Consider the following 19827-nt stretch of genomic DNA (forward strand, 5'->3'; position numbering starts at 1 on the left):
TGTACGAAGGTACATAGATAACTTTCTGCTTGTCTTTTAACCTTATTTGGTGTTCTATGACATCCGTTTTTCCTAAGGATCCATCCGTAGTGGAAAAAACATCTTGATATTCAGTTAAAAGTTAAAGAAATTTCTGCTGAATTTCCTCTTCTTGAATGTCTTTTTTTATTTTATTTTTTATAGATTGCAAAAGGGATTCGTCCGCAACTGATTGAGCGTGATTGATCTCAGCGATGGTAAGAATGCGATGTTTATAAACTTCCACATCCAAGATATGTTGATTTTTGTGAATTACTAAAGTGGTATTCAAATGATTACAGACTTCGATGTTACATTGTTGTTGTGAGCCGACTGTATAAATGGCTTGTGTGACGGATAATCCGTGAGTTTTCAGAGTGTCGGAAAGGATTAACATTTCAGATCCCGGCAAAGTTTTCTTTACACGCACTAATATGTTCGAAGTTACGTTCGGCTCAAGAGTTTGCGTGCAAGCTGATATTACGGTTGAGCGAGAATTCTGTTGGGTCGCATGGATTATTTCTTGATTCATGAGACAAGTGATTGGTTCTTCAACGTACGTTACTGTTTTATTTGTTGTCTCCTTTTTGTCTAAAACTGATTTTATGGTGTTAGAAGACTTATAGAATTTTCCTTTGATATACACGCCGTGTATTGCAGGGGCTAAGGTAATGTTTTGAGTGCCCATAGACGGGTATCCTATAATTACAGCAGGATACATATCAATGTTTTGTACAACGATAAAGGAATCAGAAAACGTGCGCTTACCGACCTTGTACTGAACATGAGTTACTCCTACCACATTTAATTCATTATTTCCTATACCCGAGAGTCTACTCCGGACTTCTCTATAGGGAAGTTCGAAAATAGCAAATGGTGAGTCCGCAAATCCATGACATTACGTGGACTACCAGAATAAAAAAATAATGTGAATGACTTGTGTTCTAAATTTACTGCGTGTAAGGTTGGGCGTAACTCATCTTGACTTATAATTGCGTGAATTTGTTGCAAATCTACGGGAACCTGCACTGATTTTTTGGATTCGGCCGTGTGTTTCATAGGAAAATCGATTGCCTCACAATGATCTGGTAAATGATTAAATTGATTATTTGATACAAAAGATGTTGATATGAATGACCCAACATCGTCCTCTCCCCCCTTGGAGCTTACTACGTGGTATTTGCTTTGTTTTGCACACTCGGAAAATTCATCTGACCTTGCGAGTTCTGGCTAGACGGCCCAGGAACAGAATTACTTGAAGCACGATTTGTTTGTTTCTGCTGTTGAACAGCATTGCTGTTCGCCTGCTTCTTTTTAAAGTACTGAGGATTCCTCTTTTTGCTTTCATTGGCAACTGTTTGCGTGTTTTTAGGATTCTGCTGTTGATTCCGCGAGAAGCATCGATTATATGAATGAGTGGAACTGTTATGAATTGAACAAAAACGCGTCCGACAGTCTGAAATCATGTGACCTGGCCTTTTGCAATTGTAGCAAGTCATCCCTGCTACTTGATTATTATTAACCACGTTTACTTGTTGTGGCTTATTCTCATTTTTTCCAAAAACTTGAGTAAGCAAGGGATCAAGGTCAGTACACTTAGACATGTGTTTTTAGATCTGTTTATACACATCTAGTTCCGTATTGGCGGGCGTTAGCTTTTTGTCAAAACACCGCACTAAAGCTTCAGGCAACATGACTGTCATACAAGTAAGATATATCAACCGTATGAAATCTTTCATGGCGATATTGGATCTTGCAACCCACGCGGAGTTACTTAAGTTATCCTGATATTCATTTAGCCGGTCGGCAATTACTGCCGCCCGTTCCACAACATTAAGCTGAGTCATAGAGGCTTGGTTAAGGATGTTCCTTAAAGCCAGCACTATGTCTAAAGCCTCTTCACCGCCATATATAGCACGTAGCCTAACTTTGAAATCGTCCCATTTAACCGCCTCTTGGAAAGAGACTCCTCTAAGATATGCACTTGCATCTCCTTTAGCAAAGTCTATGAAGCTTTTGGCTTCCTGTAATTGTACAGATGGGTCTGTGATGCCTTTTGCATTTAAATGAGCGTCTACTGATGAGATCCATGACTCAACGTTTTAAGGCAGGAACCCATTGACCCGACCTTGAAAAGGGACTATTGCTGACCTCGCACTGACGAGAGTAACCACGGGATTGGGGTTACCCGGTGCGGGAGAGCCAGCCACAGTAGTTGCCATGTTAACTTTTACTTTTTTCCTATCACTACGATTCCTTGCGATCCTATCAAAGTATCTATATGAGTACACACGACCACTGCGTAAGCGCATATGCAATATAAAATAAAAAATGTGTTGCAAATAATAGGAAAGACCCCTAAAATGATAATATTAATACAGATAATGTGATAAAGATATTTTCCGGAGAACTCCTGGAAGAAAAAGGGATTAGCAACAACGAGAAAGAAAAAAAAAAAAGATTCTGCGGGCGAGAATTCGTGGTTGAATATTGATTTCTGTAAGGAAGGAATATTAAGATTACGTATAACTCACCCCAGGAATAATGGACGATCGACTCTTGATGTAAAACACTTCACTGATAAAACCTGAATGGATAAAGGATGTACTTAGCTTTGGTATATATGCGGAAAGAATGTTGACGTTCCGATGACGTCACAGCCTCTCTCTCTCTCTCGCGTTGCAGGAAGAAGTGTTGTTGTCGTGATGATTGTTTCTCTTCCCATTGATGATCCGATGCTGCTTCACGTCTGGTTTGATTCCTGAAGATATGTGATGAAAGTCGTTCCTAAACGTCGATGTTGATGCACGAATTCGTCTCGATGAAGGAAGGTGTTGTGATCAGTTGACAAGATACATAAATGATGATATGTCCAAATGCAAACCAGGCTACTGCAAGCATTGCATAGCATGGTCTAGTTTTCACGTCTTGTTGTCTTGTTTTATGATGACATAGGACACTCCTAATTCGCCAATGACCCCTTAGGTCGTGGGTTTATTTACAGATATGGAATTTATCTGTATATTAAAATGTAACTATTACATTTGTACTGAATATGTTACCAGTTTATTCCTGTTTAAAATAAGTTTTAAGTGGGGTTGTTAGAGAGTAAAACTTGTGTGAATATGAATGATTGAAGTTCCCCCACTTGTTTACGTTTTCTGTATCCAAGAGAAGTTTGTTTTTGTTAAAATAAACGATGGGTCCTCTGGAAGCAAGCCATCCTCCTGCTGAGATGTTAAGCAGAGTTGTGCGTCTTATTTATGCCTTTATCCCTCCATATTTCAACTATAATTATCACCATCGTGACCACTGCAACAACACAATTTAGGAGGACTTTGAGAGAGAGATGTCTGGAAAAGGGCAATATAGAATTTGGACAGGGAATAACAGGTTGGAAAATATCTGGGCAGACATTAGAGAAAAAAGCATTTAAGGACAGGAAAGTAAGGAATGTACAGGGTGCAGAGGAAAGCTACAGAGAAGAGGAAAGAGGGTAGGTATGGCTATTGGAAGGCCGGCAGAGCAGTTGAATGAGAGACTAGGAACAAGGGAAGGGGAACAGGATATCTAAGATTTCAAACTCAAGGAGAAGGCAGACAGGATGTGGGTAAATTGGGTGTCATCAAGGATAGTGATGGAAATATATTGTATAGGGATGGACATAAGGAAGAGATGGAGAGAGTATTTTGAACAACTGTTAAATACTGAAAATGAGAGAGAAGCACAGAGGGTGGAGGGACCAGTGAGGGAGATACAGGATACAGAAGTGAAGAAAGCATTAAGGAAAATGAAGTATGGTAAATCACCAGGTCCATCGGAGTTCCAGATTGAAATGCTCAAATGACTAGGTACAGAGGGGAAAAAATGTACGCTGGATTTAAGAAGAAGAAATGCCAAAGGATTGGGAGGAGAGTATAATGGTATAGGTATACAAGCAGAAGGGAGATGTCATGGATTATGGTAACTACAGGGGAATTAAACTAACACAGCATGGATTGAAAAGTTCGAAGTGATTATTTCTAGGGCACCCTGTATCCAATATGAAAAAATCTGAATTGCGTACAGGGAATATTTGAACCAATCAAATTGCCTGGTGAGTGCTATCTCATGAAAATTGTGAAAGACAAGATGGCGGCTCATCCTGTTTTTCCTGCTGTGGGCTCCGGCAAAATTACCGAAAGTATTCGCCTTGGTAGCGAATTTCAGACATTTGAATGCAAGATTTATTTCTAATTCTAGCGTTGGTATAAGCCTCCATAAGCCAATACTAGGCAAAAATGCCCTGAATGCAAAAGCAGACTGTCCCCTGTGAATATCAGTTCTAGATTCGGATTTGTTCACTGATCCCAGTGTAGAGTGTACGACATTATTAATAAAAAACACTTGTACAACAAATGTATGTTAACCCTCTTACGCCGAAGCCCTAAAAATCAAAACCTCTCCTGTATGCCAGCGCCGGTTTGGAGTGAGCGCGGAAGCGGAAAAAATAATTTTTTCAAAAAATCACAGCGCGCTTAGTTTTGAAGATTAAGAGTTCATTTTTGGCTCATTATTTTTTCATTGCCTGAAGTTTAGTATGCGATCATCAGAAATGAAAAATAATATCATTATCATATGTAAATAATGCGATATATTGTAGCTAAAAAAAAAAATTCATAGATAATTGTATTCAAATCACGCTGTGCAAAAAACGGTCAAAGCTAAAGAGTTACTTTTTTTTTCGTTGTATTGTACACTAAATTGCAATCCTTTTGATATATAATACATAGTAAAACAATAAAAGCAACACCGGAAAAATATTATCACAAAATGATGTACGAATTCGTAACGCGCGGACGTAAAAAAATGTTATTTTCAAAAATTCACCGTAATTCTAAATATTGTTCTAGAGACTTCCAATTTGTTTCAAAATTAATACAAATGATTGAATATTACGATACTGTAAGAGTTTTAGATGAGAATTGCAGATTTCGACCATTTCGGACGAGTTAAATTTGACTGAATGTCGAAATTTTTATATATATATATTTTTATATGCACATATTTCGGAGATGGAAAAAGCTACAACCTTCAATTATTTTTTATTGTATTCTTCATGAATTTGCACACGTTTTGATATATGAAACTATATAAAAAGGCTAATATGAAAAGGAGCAAATATTAGGATAATGCGATGTACGTATTTCGGAGACTTGCGGCCGCGAATCGGCGCGCGGAGTGAAGGTAAATATATTTTTCAAAAATTCACCATAAATCACAATATTGTTTTAGAGACTTCAAATTTGTTTCAAAATGAAGAAAAATGACTGAATATTACTAGGCCGTAAGATTTTTAGCTTACAATTGCGTTTTTCAACTATTTCGGTAGAGTCAAATTTGACCGAACGTGGTTTTTTTTCTATTTATCGTGATTTATATGCAAATATTTCGAAAAAAGAGAAAAGCTACAACCTTCAATCATTTTTAGTTGTATTCTACATGAAATTGCGCACATTTTCATATATAAAACTTTATGTAACAGCTAATTTTAAATGGTGCAAACATTTCGACAATCGCACAAAAAAAATTCTGATTTTTTCGGAAGAGTTACCGCGCGAACGTAAGGAAAAATTTTTTTTTTCATAAATTCACCATAAATCGAAATATTGTGCTAGAGACTTCCAAGTCGTTGCAAAATGAAGGTAAGTGATTGAATATTACTAGAATATAAGAGTTTTAGCTTACAATTGCGTTTTTCGACCATTTCGGTAGAGGCAAAGTTGACTGAAAGTTGAAATTTTTGCACTTAACGTTATTTATATGAAAATATTTCGAAACTGATAAAAGCTAAAACCATGGGTTGTTTTTTGTTGTATTGTGCATGAAATTGCGCACATTTCCATATATAAAACTTTATGTAACGGCAAATTTAGAAGGGTGCAAACATTAGGACAATCGCACGAAAAAATTTATCGGAAGAGTTATCGTACGAACGTAAGGAAAAAGTTTTTTCATAAATTCACCATAAATCGAAATATTGTGCTAGAGACGTCCAATTTGTTGCAAAATTAAGGCAAATGATTGAATATTACTATAATATAAGAATTTTAGCTTATAATTGCGTTTCTCGACCATTTCTTTAGAGTCAAAGTTGACCGAAGGTTGAAATTTTTGCACTTATCGTTATTTATATGAAAATATTTCAAAACTGATAAAAGCTACAATCATGAGTATTTTTTTGTTGTATTTTACATGAAATTGCGCACATTTTCATATATAATACTTCATGTAAAGGATAATTTAAAATGGTGCAAAAATTATGTCAAAGTGACGAAATAATTTCCGAGATATGTCACTGATACTTTTTAGTGCGATAAGAAAGAAATTCGCGCTTGCGCGCCTGCGTAGCGATTGTAAACAAAACAACGCCTTGATCCGTGAACTCCCAGCATCCCCTAAGGCGCGTGATACAAAAGTTTTCGGCTGGCAGGCCTATAAGTAGTTATTTTACGCGAATTTTAAAAAAAAACTTTTTTTGAGCCGACGTATGATACGTCCAATCGGCATACGGGAGACATTTTGACTTGATGTTTAATACGTCCAATCGGCGTAAGAGGGTTAATAAAAAAAAGCTTCCAGTGTGTCAAGCAAGGGTGCCCTGGACGTAAGTTAATTTTCCTTGATCAGTACAGGGTGCCCTGAATGAAAGAAGCATTTCTAGTATAATGTACGGGGCACCCTGAATGCAAGAAGAGTTTCTAGGATACTATACTGGGCGCCCTGAACGCAAGAAGCATTTCTTGAATATGGTACAGGGCGCCCTGTATGCAATTCGGATTTCTCATATTCGGTACAGGGTGTCATGGAAATAACCTCATATTTGGGACAGGGCGCCTGGAAATAACCTCATATTCGGTACAGGGTGACCTCGGAATAACCTCATATTCGGTACAGGGTGACCTCGGAATAACCTCATATTCAGTACAGGGTGCCCTGGAAATAACATATTCAGTACAGGAAACCCTGGAAATAACCTTGGCCTTTCTCGAATACGGTACAGGGCGCCCTGTACACAATTCGGATTTCTCATATTTGGTAAAGGGCACCCTGGAAATAACCTCATATTCGGTACAGGGCACCCTGGAAATAACCTCGGCCTTGAAAGTTTTAGAGAGAGTACTGGATGAGAGATTAAGAGAGGGACCAGGAGCTCTATTGTACATTCATAGACCTAGAGAAAGCATATGACAGAATCCCAAGAGAAGTGATGTTTTGGTGTTTAAGGAAAAGGAAAGTCATAGAAAAGTTGGTTAGGCTGATCGAGATGATATATAAAAGAACGAGCACAAAAGTGATAACAGCAGTTGGGGAAATAGAAAGCTTTGAAGTTAGTGTTGGATTACACCAGGGGCCAGCATTAAGCCCATTTTGTTTGCACTGGTCATGGATGTACTATTGAGTGAAAAGATCAGGAATGAAGAGCTGTGGGAGTTGTTGTATACCGGTGATCTGGTGATTACTGCTGACAATGAAGAGGGCCTACAGAGAAGGGTTGGAGAGTGGCAGGAGTCTTTAGGGAGGGGTGAGTTAAAGGTGAATGTGGATAAAACAGAGGTTTTGCGTGCAGTAGGGAAGATAGAGACAGAATAGTAACACAAGAAATAATAGGCTCAAGTATGAAACAGGCAGAAAAGTTTAAAAACCACTGAATTAGGGTACATTTTACAATTTGTTTTGGCAAGAGTTTTATGGACGGATTTCCTTCCCAACTCCTCCTTTCCCATCCGGGATTGGGAAAGATTTTATTATTAACAAGTGACATAACTAAGTACTATTAATTAGAACCTATATGATTAACTATTAATTTATAGTTAGTTAAATATTTTCTGTGGAGTTGGTCTTTATCTTTTAACCATCCAATTATCAAGCTCTATGTGTTTCGTTACCAGGGGGGGATCCTTATCACTTCATACAAAATGATGAGGCCTTATATATAATGACAAACAGCAGTGGTAGTGTATCCGAACTGTTATAAGATTAATCCAGCACGGCCGCTCTTGCTCTGTAAGCAGCCCGTAAAAAGGTATATCCGAAAGTTAGTTCTTGTAACCGTTACTTGAGCGCCACAACAAGGAGCTTTGAATAGCAGCAGCATTCAAACGAGTTCACATAAATGGACGCCAACCTGATCTGTTCTGTTTAGCCTATATGCTACGTACGAGGACACGTGTGCAGTATTACAGATGTCACTTTAAAGATTTTAAACGCAATACAAGAATCATTAAAATAGTAAGAAATACCACTTGATCTATTGATTGTGTCACAAATTATTCAGCAACTTAACTAACATTTCGTGTCAGATGTAAAAGGGTGGTGGCACGTACACAAGGACAACTTGAACAAAAAACGGAGTTTTACTATTATATTAAAAATAAATGACATACTCTCATATTTACAGATCAAAGTTACACACAACAACAATAAAAGGGCAGTATTGCCCTTACGTTATGACAACATAAGGCGTGGACATGCGGCCACGAAATTCTGCAAAAGCACACCAAAATTCACTATCTCTGACCAAAATTATACATAATTGCAATTTTGAGCCACTCCACTGTTACACAAAACATTATTCAATACGTTCAGCACGCGATGTCCCACATTAACACAGATTACTTACAAGATTCAATGTCACTCACACCTCCCAAGTGGAAACACAGATAATGCAGTTAAATTGGATCTCCCCAATCCACGTCCATCTCAGTAGAAGAATTCTCCCGACACCAATAAGTGAGGTGTGGGCTCGCGGGCTAGTCATTTTATTGTAATTTTGAAACTGATTCTAACGACTTACTTCCTTCTGACATGACAAAATTAAAATTCAACAATTAAGTGGACTTTTGGTGGACTACAAAATCAACAAAATAATAGATTTCTTGAGAATAACAAAATTCGATCAAGAACCATCTCGTTCTTGCAGCCAATTGGCATATGTGGGAACTTCTTACGTATGTGGGATAGGCAGAAATTGGTCATGGAAAAATAGTGCACGTATTTTTTCATGACATTCTTCACCTTCAGCAAGAGGCCAAAGCAAGGTGGCAAGGCCAATTGGTGGGGCAAGTGAGCATGGTATCAGGGAGTTGAGGCCCAGAGGCATACACAGATAAACGATGTGTGTCTAGCTCTCGATGACAAACAGTTAAAGTACTCAGTGATCACTCGACAAAAGGCAATAGCATGAAATATCAATAAACAATACAGACAATGTCATAAGCAATGTACAAAATATAATAAAATCAAAGCAGGCAATGGCAATAAAACGGGCAAAATGTAACTAAATCAAAATCAAGCAATGGCAATGTATCATGGAAAGCAACATACCAATATCAATTCAACAGCAATGTAATAAGCAATTCAGGCCACATCATGGCAGTAGCAATGAAACATACAGAAATGCAGTTCAAGGAATGGTAATGTACCATAGAAAACATGCAGAGCAATATCAACATAATAGCAATATAATACAGAGATGCAATACAAGCCACATCATAGCACATGTAATGGAATATATGTAAAGGTAATTCAAGCACATAAGCAACATCATATCAATAGCAATGCATCATAAAAAACACTAAGATCAACATCAAGAACAATAGCAATGACAATAACACATGGAACACAATTCAAGCAATGTCAGTGCAATAAAGTGATACAAATTCCTTTCGAGGAATTCGCAATCGATTCAGTGTGCTCGTCATAGGGTGTATTACGATCAGTACCAACATCAATGGTGACAAAAATGATTCATCAATTGTGCAAAGAGTTCATGTAGTAATCATTAAAAAGGAAATAAGTATGTTACAGAACCAACCAATTAAGGTAAGAATTTCAACAAAGAGATTACATGCATATAGTGATTGTTACGATCTAATAGTGGCCAAGTGTTTTCGCTTGTCATTCAGTCATTTTGCTGCTTAGCAATTGCAATCAGTTGCCCAACACCCCTTTGAGAGTTTCATAATGAGGGACCTTGTCCCGTGCAATATATGAGTTACATAATGGACATGAAAAGTTACAACAGTAATGAACGCAATTCGTGCAGTTGAAGCTGTCTGGGGACTACTCCACTCAGTCTCATGGGACGCAACAACAAAATACCTAGCACAACCCTAACACCTTCAAATCTTTTCCCAACTCACACTCTTACTTAGTTCACCTCTTAACTGTTAACAGCATACACTACACTGAATTGTCTTTTACCCACTCCGACATTCTCTTTCTCTGTTCAATAGCAGCTTTCCTTTTTGGTTGGATCTCGACTTCATTCACTGTCTCACTCACTTCATCCCTATCACTATCTGTTACATGATGACTTATATCGAGTCTTTCAGTCTGTCGATTCAACTCTGTCACTAATCTCAGCCTAACTCCAACCATTTTCTTCTGTGTCATAACCGTCGTTGTTTTGGTTCCCTGCTTCCTCTCTGTCGTCGTCATGGGTGTTGATCTCCAGTGGGACGGTGTGTTGTAATGCTCACAGGTGCTCCTTGCCTATGAAGTGTACCTACAGCGACCTTATTATTCCCCTGCTGTCAGTGTATATTTCGATGATCTTACCGAGGGGCCATTGACTGTGTTTCCATTGATCGGCCTTGACCATCATGGTCGCCTTCACTTAATACAGTTGGGGTCCTCTTGAAGGCTGTCATTCCTGTAGTGACTTCAGGCAACCTTCCCTCCAGTAACGTTTGAAACAGTCGTGGGTCTCGGTTAGTCTGAAGTTGCATGTCCTTGTGAGGGACCACTGGCGGTAGCAGACGAACTACATCTCCACCAATAAGGTGTGATTGTGTGAGGACTTCATCATCACGCATGTCCCCAGTGTACATCAAGGGACGGTTGTTAACAACAGCCTTTGCCTCCTTAATGAGGGTTCGAAGCTGTTCTTCACTGAATACATTACGTCGAAGGGCGGTAGCTAGCGTACTCTTGACTACCTCAATTAACCTTTCAAAAAATCCCCATTTCCAGGATGATCGGATGATCTGGGAGTCCGGAAGATCCACTTTATCCGTGTCCTGCGCAGGAACTGTCGTGTGACATCCTCATCGTACACTTTCTGCAGTAAGGTACTTGCTGCATGCAAGGTCGTTGCGTTGTCGCTGTATACTGTGGTGGGACTGCAGTGGGTGGCAGCAAATCTTCTCTGTAGTAACACGAAGGTATCGCCATCCAGCCGCTACAGTAGTTCAGGTATACTGCGCGGCTGGCCAAACAGGTGATGATTAATATGTGCCCCACTCCACCTTCTACTTGGACAGGGCCAATGTGGTCTATGCCGATCTTGTCATGAGTGCTCGATCAGTTGGGGGGGTGAGGGGTGGAGGTGGTGGTTGTTGAAGTCATGTAGAAGTGCTTAAAGTACAAAGAGACTAATTGGCCTTTTGAAGGCAGCAACATTAATGCGTTTTTACTGTCACTCACATTAACTAATCTGTTCTGAGTATATACAATGCCATTATGCATTGCTAAGCTAAGTTGTCTGACAAAGTTATCAATGTGGGTGGGGACTCACATTCCACTTTCTAATCTGCTACACATCGTAAGAAGGTAGTGTCTTTGTTCTAAGTATACTAATTTGCAAAACGGATCTGTCTGGCAGTTCCCAAATTTTAAGACTAGTTGCATGAATTTCATTAGTTGGACAAAATCAACACTACTCCCCTGTAACTTCCAAAATTCTCCTGACAGAGTCTGTGTTCCTTCTTCCCTGAGCTCTCTCAGAACGGCTATGACTACAGCTCGTTGTCAGATGGGTGTTTCTCCTTCCTAAACATACTGCTCAGTAGTCCCCTTTTGTCACAGAAAGGTAAGTCCTTCATGCCACAAACGGTTCAGTTTCAGTTCATTCAAGGTAGACCCACGGGTCAGGATGTCAGGTGGCTTCTGTTTGTTGGGGACGTGTCGCAATTTGATGCCACACTTCTGTTGGATGGAAACAATTTCCCCCCCCCCTGTTTGAGATGAAAGTGTTTTTTTTGTCTATCTTGGTGCTAACCCAAGCTATAGATACCTTGCTATCAGTCCAGACCACAATATTTGAGATATTTAGCAATTTGCATAAATGTTTGCCTAACCTAAACCCTAGCAGCAAGGCTAAAAGTTCTATATTCGGAATTGTTAACTTGGCTTGCCTTCTGGGTATAACCCTCATCTTAGATGTCAAGATATCTACCTGGTCTTCTCCCTGCCTAACATAGGCTATGGTGCCATAAGCCTTACTGGAGGCATTGGTAAATAGATGCAATTCAGTCTTTCCTAGAATGATCCCTCTGTTAAACTTAAACGTGTGGACATTATTGAATTCATCAAGTACCTTACTAGCTTCTGGTTGATGTTCTTTAGACAGCATGTCGTCCCAACCCATGCCGGCTTCCCATAATTTCTGAAGGAGAATATTACCCTTAATGAAATTGGGACTGACTAGCCCTAAGGGGTAAAAGTTAGCTACTAGTAATGATAGCAACTTATGTTTAGTGAGTCTGGTGTTATCTATAGCCTTTCCCTTTTCCTTACAAGGCTTCAAACTTAAACTATCTTCCTGTCTATCCCATACCATCCCTAGCACAGTAACTTCTCGTTGTTCCTGGGGATCTATTTGCTGATCAAAGTGCTCACTGCTACTAGCCCACCCCATTAATGGCATGTGAGCTTCATCCAGTAAGAATTTGACTTCGCTATAATCGTTTCCAATTCAATCTAGATTTTCGTAAATTTGCAAATAGCTGTCCACACAGAAGGATTTAACAAGGTCTTCCCTTCCCCTTTCTTTGAAATGGGTTCTGAGTACATGCTGCAATATGTATGGACTACTGGTGACTCCAAACACAACTACCTGAAAGGCGTACGTGGGCGTTCGTGTAGGCCCATTTTGCCACAAGAAACTAGCATATTTCGTGTCATCTGGATGTAACAGCACTCTATAAAGGCTTTCGATATGTCAGAGATTAAGGTATCTGGGTTTTGGCGGAACTTAATTAGCAAATCATACAGGAGTTCTACTAAATTAGGACCAGGGTATAAACAGTCGTTAAGTGAACGTTCCCCTTTAGCTTTTGACGATGCGTTAAAGACAATACACAAGAATGTCGTGAGACTTTGCTTCTTCACGCCAAAGTGGGGTAAATAATAGCCTTCAATTTTGGGATTTGTAACTTCCTGAATGAATCCCACCGAGAAATACGTCTGAATGACATTTTCATAATCGTTACGGTAACTGGGATCTTCAAGGAACTGTTTTTCAAGCGTGTTTAGTTGCACAAGAGCATTACAATAATTGTTATCAGGGCATTCAGACCCGTGAAACGGTAGACTAACTTGATACCCTTGTTCGGTACTAACGATACTATTCTGGACCTTACGCATGACAGCATGTTCAAAGGTAGTGAATTACTCATGCGGTGCAATTCCAATGGTGTCCAACTTCCACCACATATCAACATCAACTTCTTTGTTAACTTGGCATACTCTGAAAGTACGTACAACAGATACATACGACCCTTCCAGGGCCCACTGCACTCGGCCATGTGGCATTAAGCTGTTGCGAGTGACACACAGGCTCACTCCATCTATCTTGTCCATCCCCAGAACAAATAAACTGAAATAACCAGTCTCAATGAAAAGACTGACATTTTAAAAAATATCTCCATGAATTTCCTCATCAGCCATCGTACATCCCTTGTTCTGCAAATGATTTTTTACGTTACAAGACCAACTTTATGCATGGGTGTATTAACATTGTCGTGAACAAGCTTAGATTGAATTACTCTGCACTAGCAAACTTACCCATCTACGATGGGTGATAAAATATGGGTGTAGAAGTGAAAACTTTATATGTACTATTTGTTCAGCAATATTAAAATAAGGGAGATTTTTATACATACCTACTACAGAACCTCTTTGTACACAATATTATCAGTTTGTCCACAACTTAATTTCAAGTTGGCAGAGTCAGTTGCTCTGCTCATCGCCACATACAGTTGGCCATGCGTGAACATGGGCGATGGCAGAAACACACCATCACGATCCAAAGTCTGGCCCTGCGACTTGTTTGCAGTGAATGAGAAGGCCAGGTTGATGGGAAACTGCCTGCACCGTAACTGGAACAGAAACTGGTTGTCCGAAGGCATCAGAGGAATCCGGGGGATGAACAGACGTTTACCGGTGTGAGGGCCCATTGCTATCATCACTGCTTCGATGACGTGGGAGTTTAGCTCCATAACGGTGTACCTCGTTCCGTTGCAATGTCCATTGGCAGGATCGAAATTCCGAAGCAACATTACCGGGCAGTACTTCTTCAATGCTATTTTGTGCACTGGCAGTCTCGATGGATTTAAGTTATTCAAAAAATCTTGCGGATATTGATGATAATTTTCATCTTCTATTGTGTCTGAGCTGAAATATTCGCGACTTTCTCCGGGGAAGTTGTACAGAAATTATGTATGAAAATTCGTAAAGTAACTAAGTCTACGGGAATAACCAGCCTCGTTTCACGGCCAGAAACAGCTCCGTTTCAGGGAATCCCTTCTCACCCCCACCCCCTACAAAGGAAGGGGGTAGGTTGGATGAAACCCCATTACAAACCATCCTAGGGGTCCCCACCATAACCCTGCTAAGTTTCATGCCCATCTGACCAGCCGTTTGGGCGTGATTGAATGACAGACAGACAGACAGACAGACAGACAGACAGACAGGACAGGACAGACAGACAGACAGACAGACACACAGACAGACAGACAGACATTACGTCCATTATAGTATGATGTATGCGCCATGATACAATGTCAAAATCTCCATGGACAATCTGAGAACCAAAGGGAGCGATATTCCAAGATACACTTTTGATTACTGTAAGTTGCAACTTTTTTGCCAACCAACTAGAGATAAAGCTGTGTTGTCTATTGTGTCAAAAAACACGTGTTTGAAAAGGTTGATCGCAAGCATATATAGTGGCAGTAGCTGTGGCTAACAACGTAACTGGAAGTTTGGTCGAAGGCTCGTCCTTGACCATTTTAGCGGTTATGCATGGCTTTTCATTTTTTTATTTTGGCTAAACCTTTTGGTTTACATTACGGTTAGATCCGGGGTTTTTCACGGGCTGAGAAACTACATGAGAAGGTCTGGAGGAGGATGAAAACTCGAATGGTTGGTTGTAGGCACAACGGACCTGGACTGGTGGTTGTCTCTTTCACAAATTAAGCTGTGGTGGTGTCCATCACAATGTACAATTTCTTTTACTACTACATTGTTTACTGCAAAGCAATTAAAGCACTTTTTAGTTAATATTAATTGGCATTCTTAGCTGCTACAGTTGAATGCTTCGAACAATTGAAGGCAGTTAGGTCACCATTACAGAACAGACACGACGTTGTACGCAGTACGTTGGTTTCTAACCTCTTTTTACTCACTGTCGGCAACTAGTCTTCTCCTCTGTAAGAAATCGTCTTCCATGCTATGCATGAGGAAATCTTATGCCTCGAACAGCTCATCTAAGGAAAATTCGCACTCACAATCAACTACTCTGATACACTTGACCCTGAGATAAGGTTCAATAGCATACCTTGATCCAACGGGATCCAATGAGGCATTTAATTTGCTCAATGAGCAAGGTAAGTTCGATCAATACAATTACATTTGGGTACAAAAATATCAGCCAGTCAGCGATGCAGAACAACTAGTGTTTGATGCTGATTCCCATAGTACATGTCTAACAAGTCAAGGGTTATGCTACAATTAGCGACAGTTACACTCAAGGCCTGAATTACCTTGAGTGGCTCCCCTTTGAGAGATCCAATCAAATATGTGTATTTGGCCACATCATCCAAATCTGCACGTTGATAAATGTGAGCGTTAAATAGCTCCTTAAAGGTGTCGAACTTGCTTTTTTCGCCTTTGAATATGGGCAGTGGGAGCTCTTTCAATCGTGGATGACGGGTTTTAAAATGCGATACGCTAGCCAAAGTACCAATATGGCTTAATAAGAAGGTAATCATTTGACCTGCGTCTTCCAATGCTTTCACAACTTTTGTTTCTACGGCAAGCTCCAATTTAACTGTATGCTTTAGATACAACGATCTAAGCTGCTGTTCGTCAGCTTGAATGTGTTTCAGCAAGTTTTGATACACGTTCTTATTCAATGAATCAAAGATATTCCTTTGGGTGCGACTTACGTTAGCAGTCAGAAGGATTACAATGGATTCAATTTGAGTTTCAACTGCGGTTGCCATTTTGATTACGTGGGAAGTTAGATTAATACTGCTGTAATTGAAAGACTTGTTCCAAACTAGCAAGGGAGAGAGAGGAAATGACAACGCTTTCTTTACGTTAAATTAGATCAAATTCAAAGAATTGAACCATCTAGCAGTTCTCCTGTCCTGTCGGTTGGGCCCGGTCGCTGCGGATCAATCTCATAATGCGATTTAGAAAGACATGTTGCATGTGGGCATCGAAATGACCTCTATCAAAGGCATGTTCTTGTCCATAGGCTACAGGGTTCAGGGGCAAATGTTGTACTCCACATCTTTTTCTTACACAGTACCTTCGAACCAGCATGTTGAAGGTTTTTAATCATACACAGTACTCGGATGGGGTTATACCAAAGCAATTCGCCTTGCGGTATTCACGTTCTTCAGCAGTGCATACGGCCACAGTAATGGCAATCGACTGCACATGCTCCAAAAAGGCTTTCAGCCTACCCCAGACTGCTTGGGCACTATCTCTCACAAGGTTGTTATCTCCCAGATAAACAATGGCAAGATGGTAACGCCTACTTCAAAAAGGCAACGCCTCGGAAGTTAGGCTAGAGATTAGTCCACCTGGCCTTCTATTGTTACTCATTAGGGTCAAACAAGCAACAACATATAATGACTTCAGTCAATTACCGAAATTACTAATTACCAGATTCGTTTAAGAGAACTCAAGACCCTTTCTCTACATAAAGAATTCATTGCGTTGTGTTACAGACATGAAAGGACATATATACTATATTCTATTGTGTTTTGCCCCCGAATTATTACTTACTAGTTTAACATGAAGTTGTTGCCGAGTTCGGATTACAATAGGCACGGGTAAACCACGATACCACTAATATATATTAAATTTTACCCAGTCACGGAATCCCACGCACAGATATGCATATCCCTAGCGATTTATCCCAGTCAAGGCAAATTAAATAATATATCATATAATACTCATCCAAACTTCGGTTGATTAATCCATCCACTTCAATAAATGCTGGGAAGGAATGACATCGTTAATCGAAGTGAAATCCTTTTCACTCTGATTAAGTTCTCCTGTTACCAACCCACTCTACCAGTACCAATGTTGAGAAGCGACTCACTCTGTTCCCTTTGCTCACCTCTGTCGTGAAAATAACACGTTCGCTCTCTCACCCAAACCCACGACTTCGGCCTCGTTCGCTCATGACAAAATTAACAACAAAACGAACGAAGACACCAAACCAACACGAACCGAACGAAACTATCAAACAACTTACATCGCATTGTTAACCAATTATACAAACCATTCACAAGACAATATTCCTTGGTAACAATGCTTATTACAATTAAATATAAATAAAACATTCATTTGTACTCAAACCTGCACATTTCCACTTAACGCTATGTAATATAAAGGAACATTTTCCATATACAACATGAACATAGATATTCAATAAAAATTGATTTTCCATGTCGTTATTGTAAGTAACGACATATTCCCCGCCACCAAAAGTCATAATATACTAGTATTTACAACAGTCCCTTTTGAATCAATTCTTTTCTAGTTTCTGCAGCCACCCGAGCAGCCTTCCTGGATGGTCGGGTACTCATTTCAGGAATTTTGGCAGGATCAGGAGTCTCAACTTCTTGCCACAACTCTAACGGGTACAATTTCACAATGGGACGCATGATCTGACCATGGGAGGTTTTGAGGGTAGCTACTCTAACTACATTGTCAGACCCCACATGCACCTGAATCACCTGACCCAACTTCCATTTGTTTCTTGGCCCTTCATCATGTACGAGGACGACATCTCCTATTTTGGGCCAAGAATTATGTTGGACTCCAATTCGATGAGTCTCTCTTAAAGAAATCAAATATTCATGTTCCCATCTTTTCCATAATTGATCACACAATTTGGATATGTAAAGGAATCTCTTTTCTACATTTTCTGTTTTACTCTACAATGGATCTTCAGATACCTCCTCCCAATTAATTGTTTCCTTGGGAAAGGATCTTAATTTTCTACCCAAGATCAGATGATTAGGTGTTAAAATCTCCTTCTGATCAAGGTCCCCCGATGTGTAGCTTAGTGGCCTGTCATTTATGATAGATTCCAATTCCACCAAAATGCAGGATAATTCATCATAACTGAGAAGAGCTCGACCGACTACCTTCTTCATACAGTTCTTCAATAATCCGATCAATCTCTCCCAGATTGCACCAAACCAAGGTGCTCTTGCTGGTATAAATTTCCACTTACACTCGATGTTCTCCAGATGGTTTTGAAAAAGGGGGCTATCTGCCATCGTTTTCAGATATTCAGATGCTGCTACGAAAGTAGTGGCGTTGTCACTCAACATTAGTGAAGGAAAGCCTTTACGGCTGCTAAACTTCCGGAAGGCCATGAGGAATGAGTCAGCGGACTGATTTCTGACTACTTCCAGATGTATACCCCTAGTGATCGGGCATGTGAATAGTATGACATAAACCTTCTCCGGATTTTGCTTCCCTTCTTTTATCCATAAAGCACCGGTGTAATCCACCCCCGTAACGCTGAAAGGTTGTTTCCGTTGTACCCGGAATTCCGGCAATGGGGGTACTATATTAGTTCTATATGGTTTTCCTTGAACTTTCTTACACAATGATGTAACACGCTCTTGACTAGTTGTCGCAGCTGTGGAATCCAGAACTCCTGTCTTACACTAGCTACAGTAGCGTTCACCCCCATGTGTGCTTGCATCACATGATGTCTTCTTATGATCAACTTACTCAGAACACAACCCTTTGGCAGTAAAGTAGGAAATTTGACTTCTTCAGGCAGTGTCGCGTGTTCCAACCTGCCTCTACATCTCATTACATTATTATCCAAAAACAAATTCAACTGGCGAATTAATGTCAATTTTGGGTTTGTTTCCTCCCTCTTCAGGGCTTTATATTCTTCTGGAAAGTACTCTCTCTGCACGAGAACAATTGTTTTGACCTTTCCTTCCTGCAACTCTTCCAGAGTCAAACCACCAGTTTTTGTGTCATTGGTTGATAGTTTGCAATTCTTTATAAATCGCATTATCCAAGCTATGGTCTTAAAGACCTTGTCAGCTCTGCTGAATCTTTCCCAATCCAGCAGGCGTGTTGCATCTATGTCCCCTACAACATTGACCACAATGTCCTGTTCACCCTGCATATGTGTACACCCCACCCATGACCTATCAATTGGCAGTGTGTGATTTTTTAACCAAGGGGGTCCCTCCCACCAAAAGGAGTTTTTTGCTAACACCTTAGTCCTCTTTCCCCGTGTCAACCAATCACTGGGATTTTCAGATGAGGGTACGTAAGACAGGACTGACCCCGGAATCAAAGAGTTAATCTCAATTACTCTGTTTCTCACAAACACAGGCAGAACATTACTGGACACAATCCAGCTAAGGGCGACTTTACTGTCTGACCAGACATATAATTGTTTAAACTCCTTCTCATCAAAGGAGTCAATAAATTTGGCCATTCTTGCTCCTAGTAACAATGCCATTACATAGTTCCAATTTTGGA

The 19827-nt window shown here is 39.9% G+C and overlaps 1 protein-coding gene across 1 annotated transcript; it reads right to left on the reverse strand.

The window, feature by feature from the left end:
• Positions 1 to 10616: 10616 nt before the first annotated feature.
• LOC135213871 (uncharacterized) lies at positions 10617 to 19465 on the reverse strand. Its single transcript, XM_064247970.1, has 5 exons — positions 19054 to 19465; positions 17888 to 18097; positions 15828 to 15889; positions 12286 to 12448; positions 10617 to 11092 (listed from the first exon to the last, which is right to left on the reverse strand). Exons 1-5 carry the CDS (start codon positions 19463 to 19465, stop codon positions 10617 to 10619), a joined length of 1323 nt encoding a protein of 440 aa, XP_064104040.1.
• Between the last annotated feature and the right edge of the window lie 362 nt (positions 19466 to 19827).

Source organism: Macrobrachium nipponense, chromosome 43, assembly GCF_015104395.2.
Source record: "Macrobrachium nipponense isolate FS-2020 chromosome 43, ASM1510439v2, whole genome shotgun sequence".
Classification (NCBI taxonomy): domain Eukaryota; kingdom Metazoa; phylum Arthropoda; class Malacostraca; order Decapoda; family Palaemonidae; genus Macrobrachium; species Macrobrachium nipponense.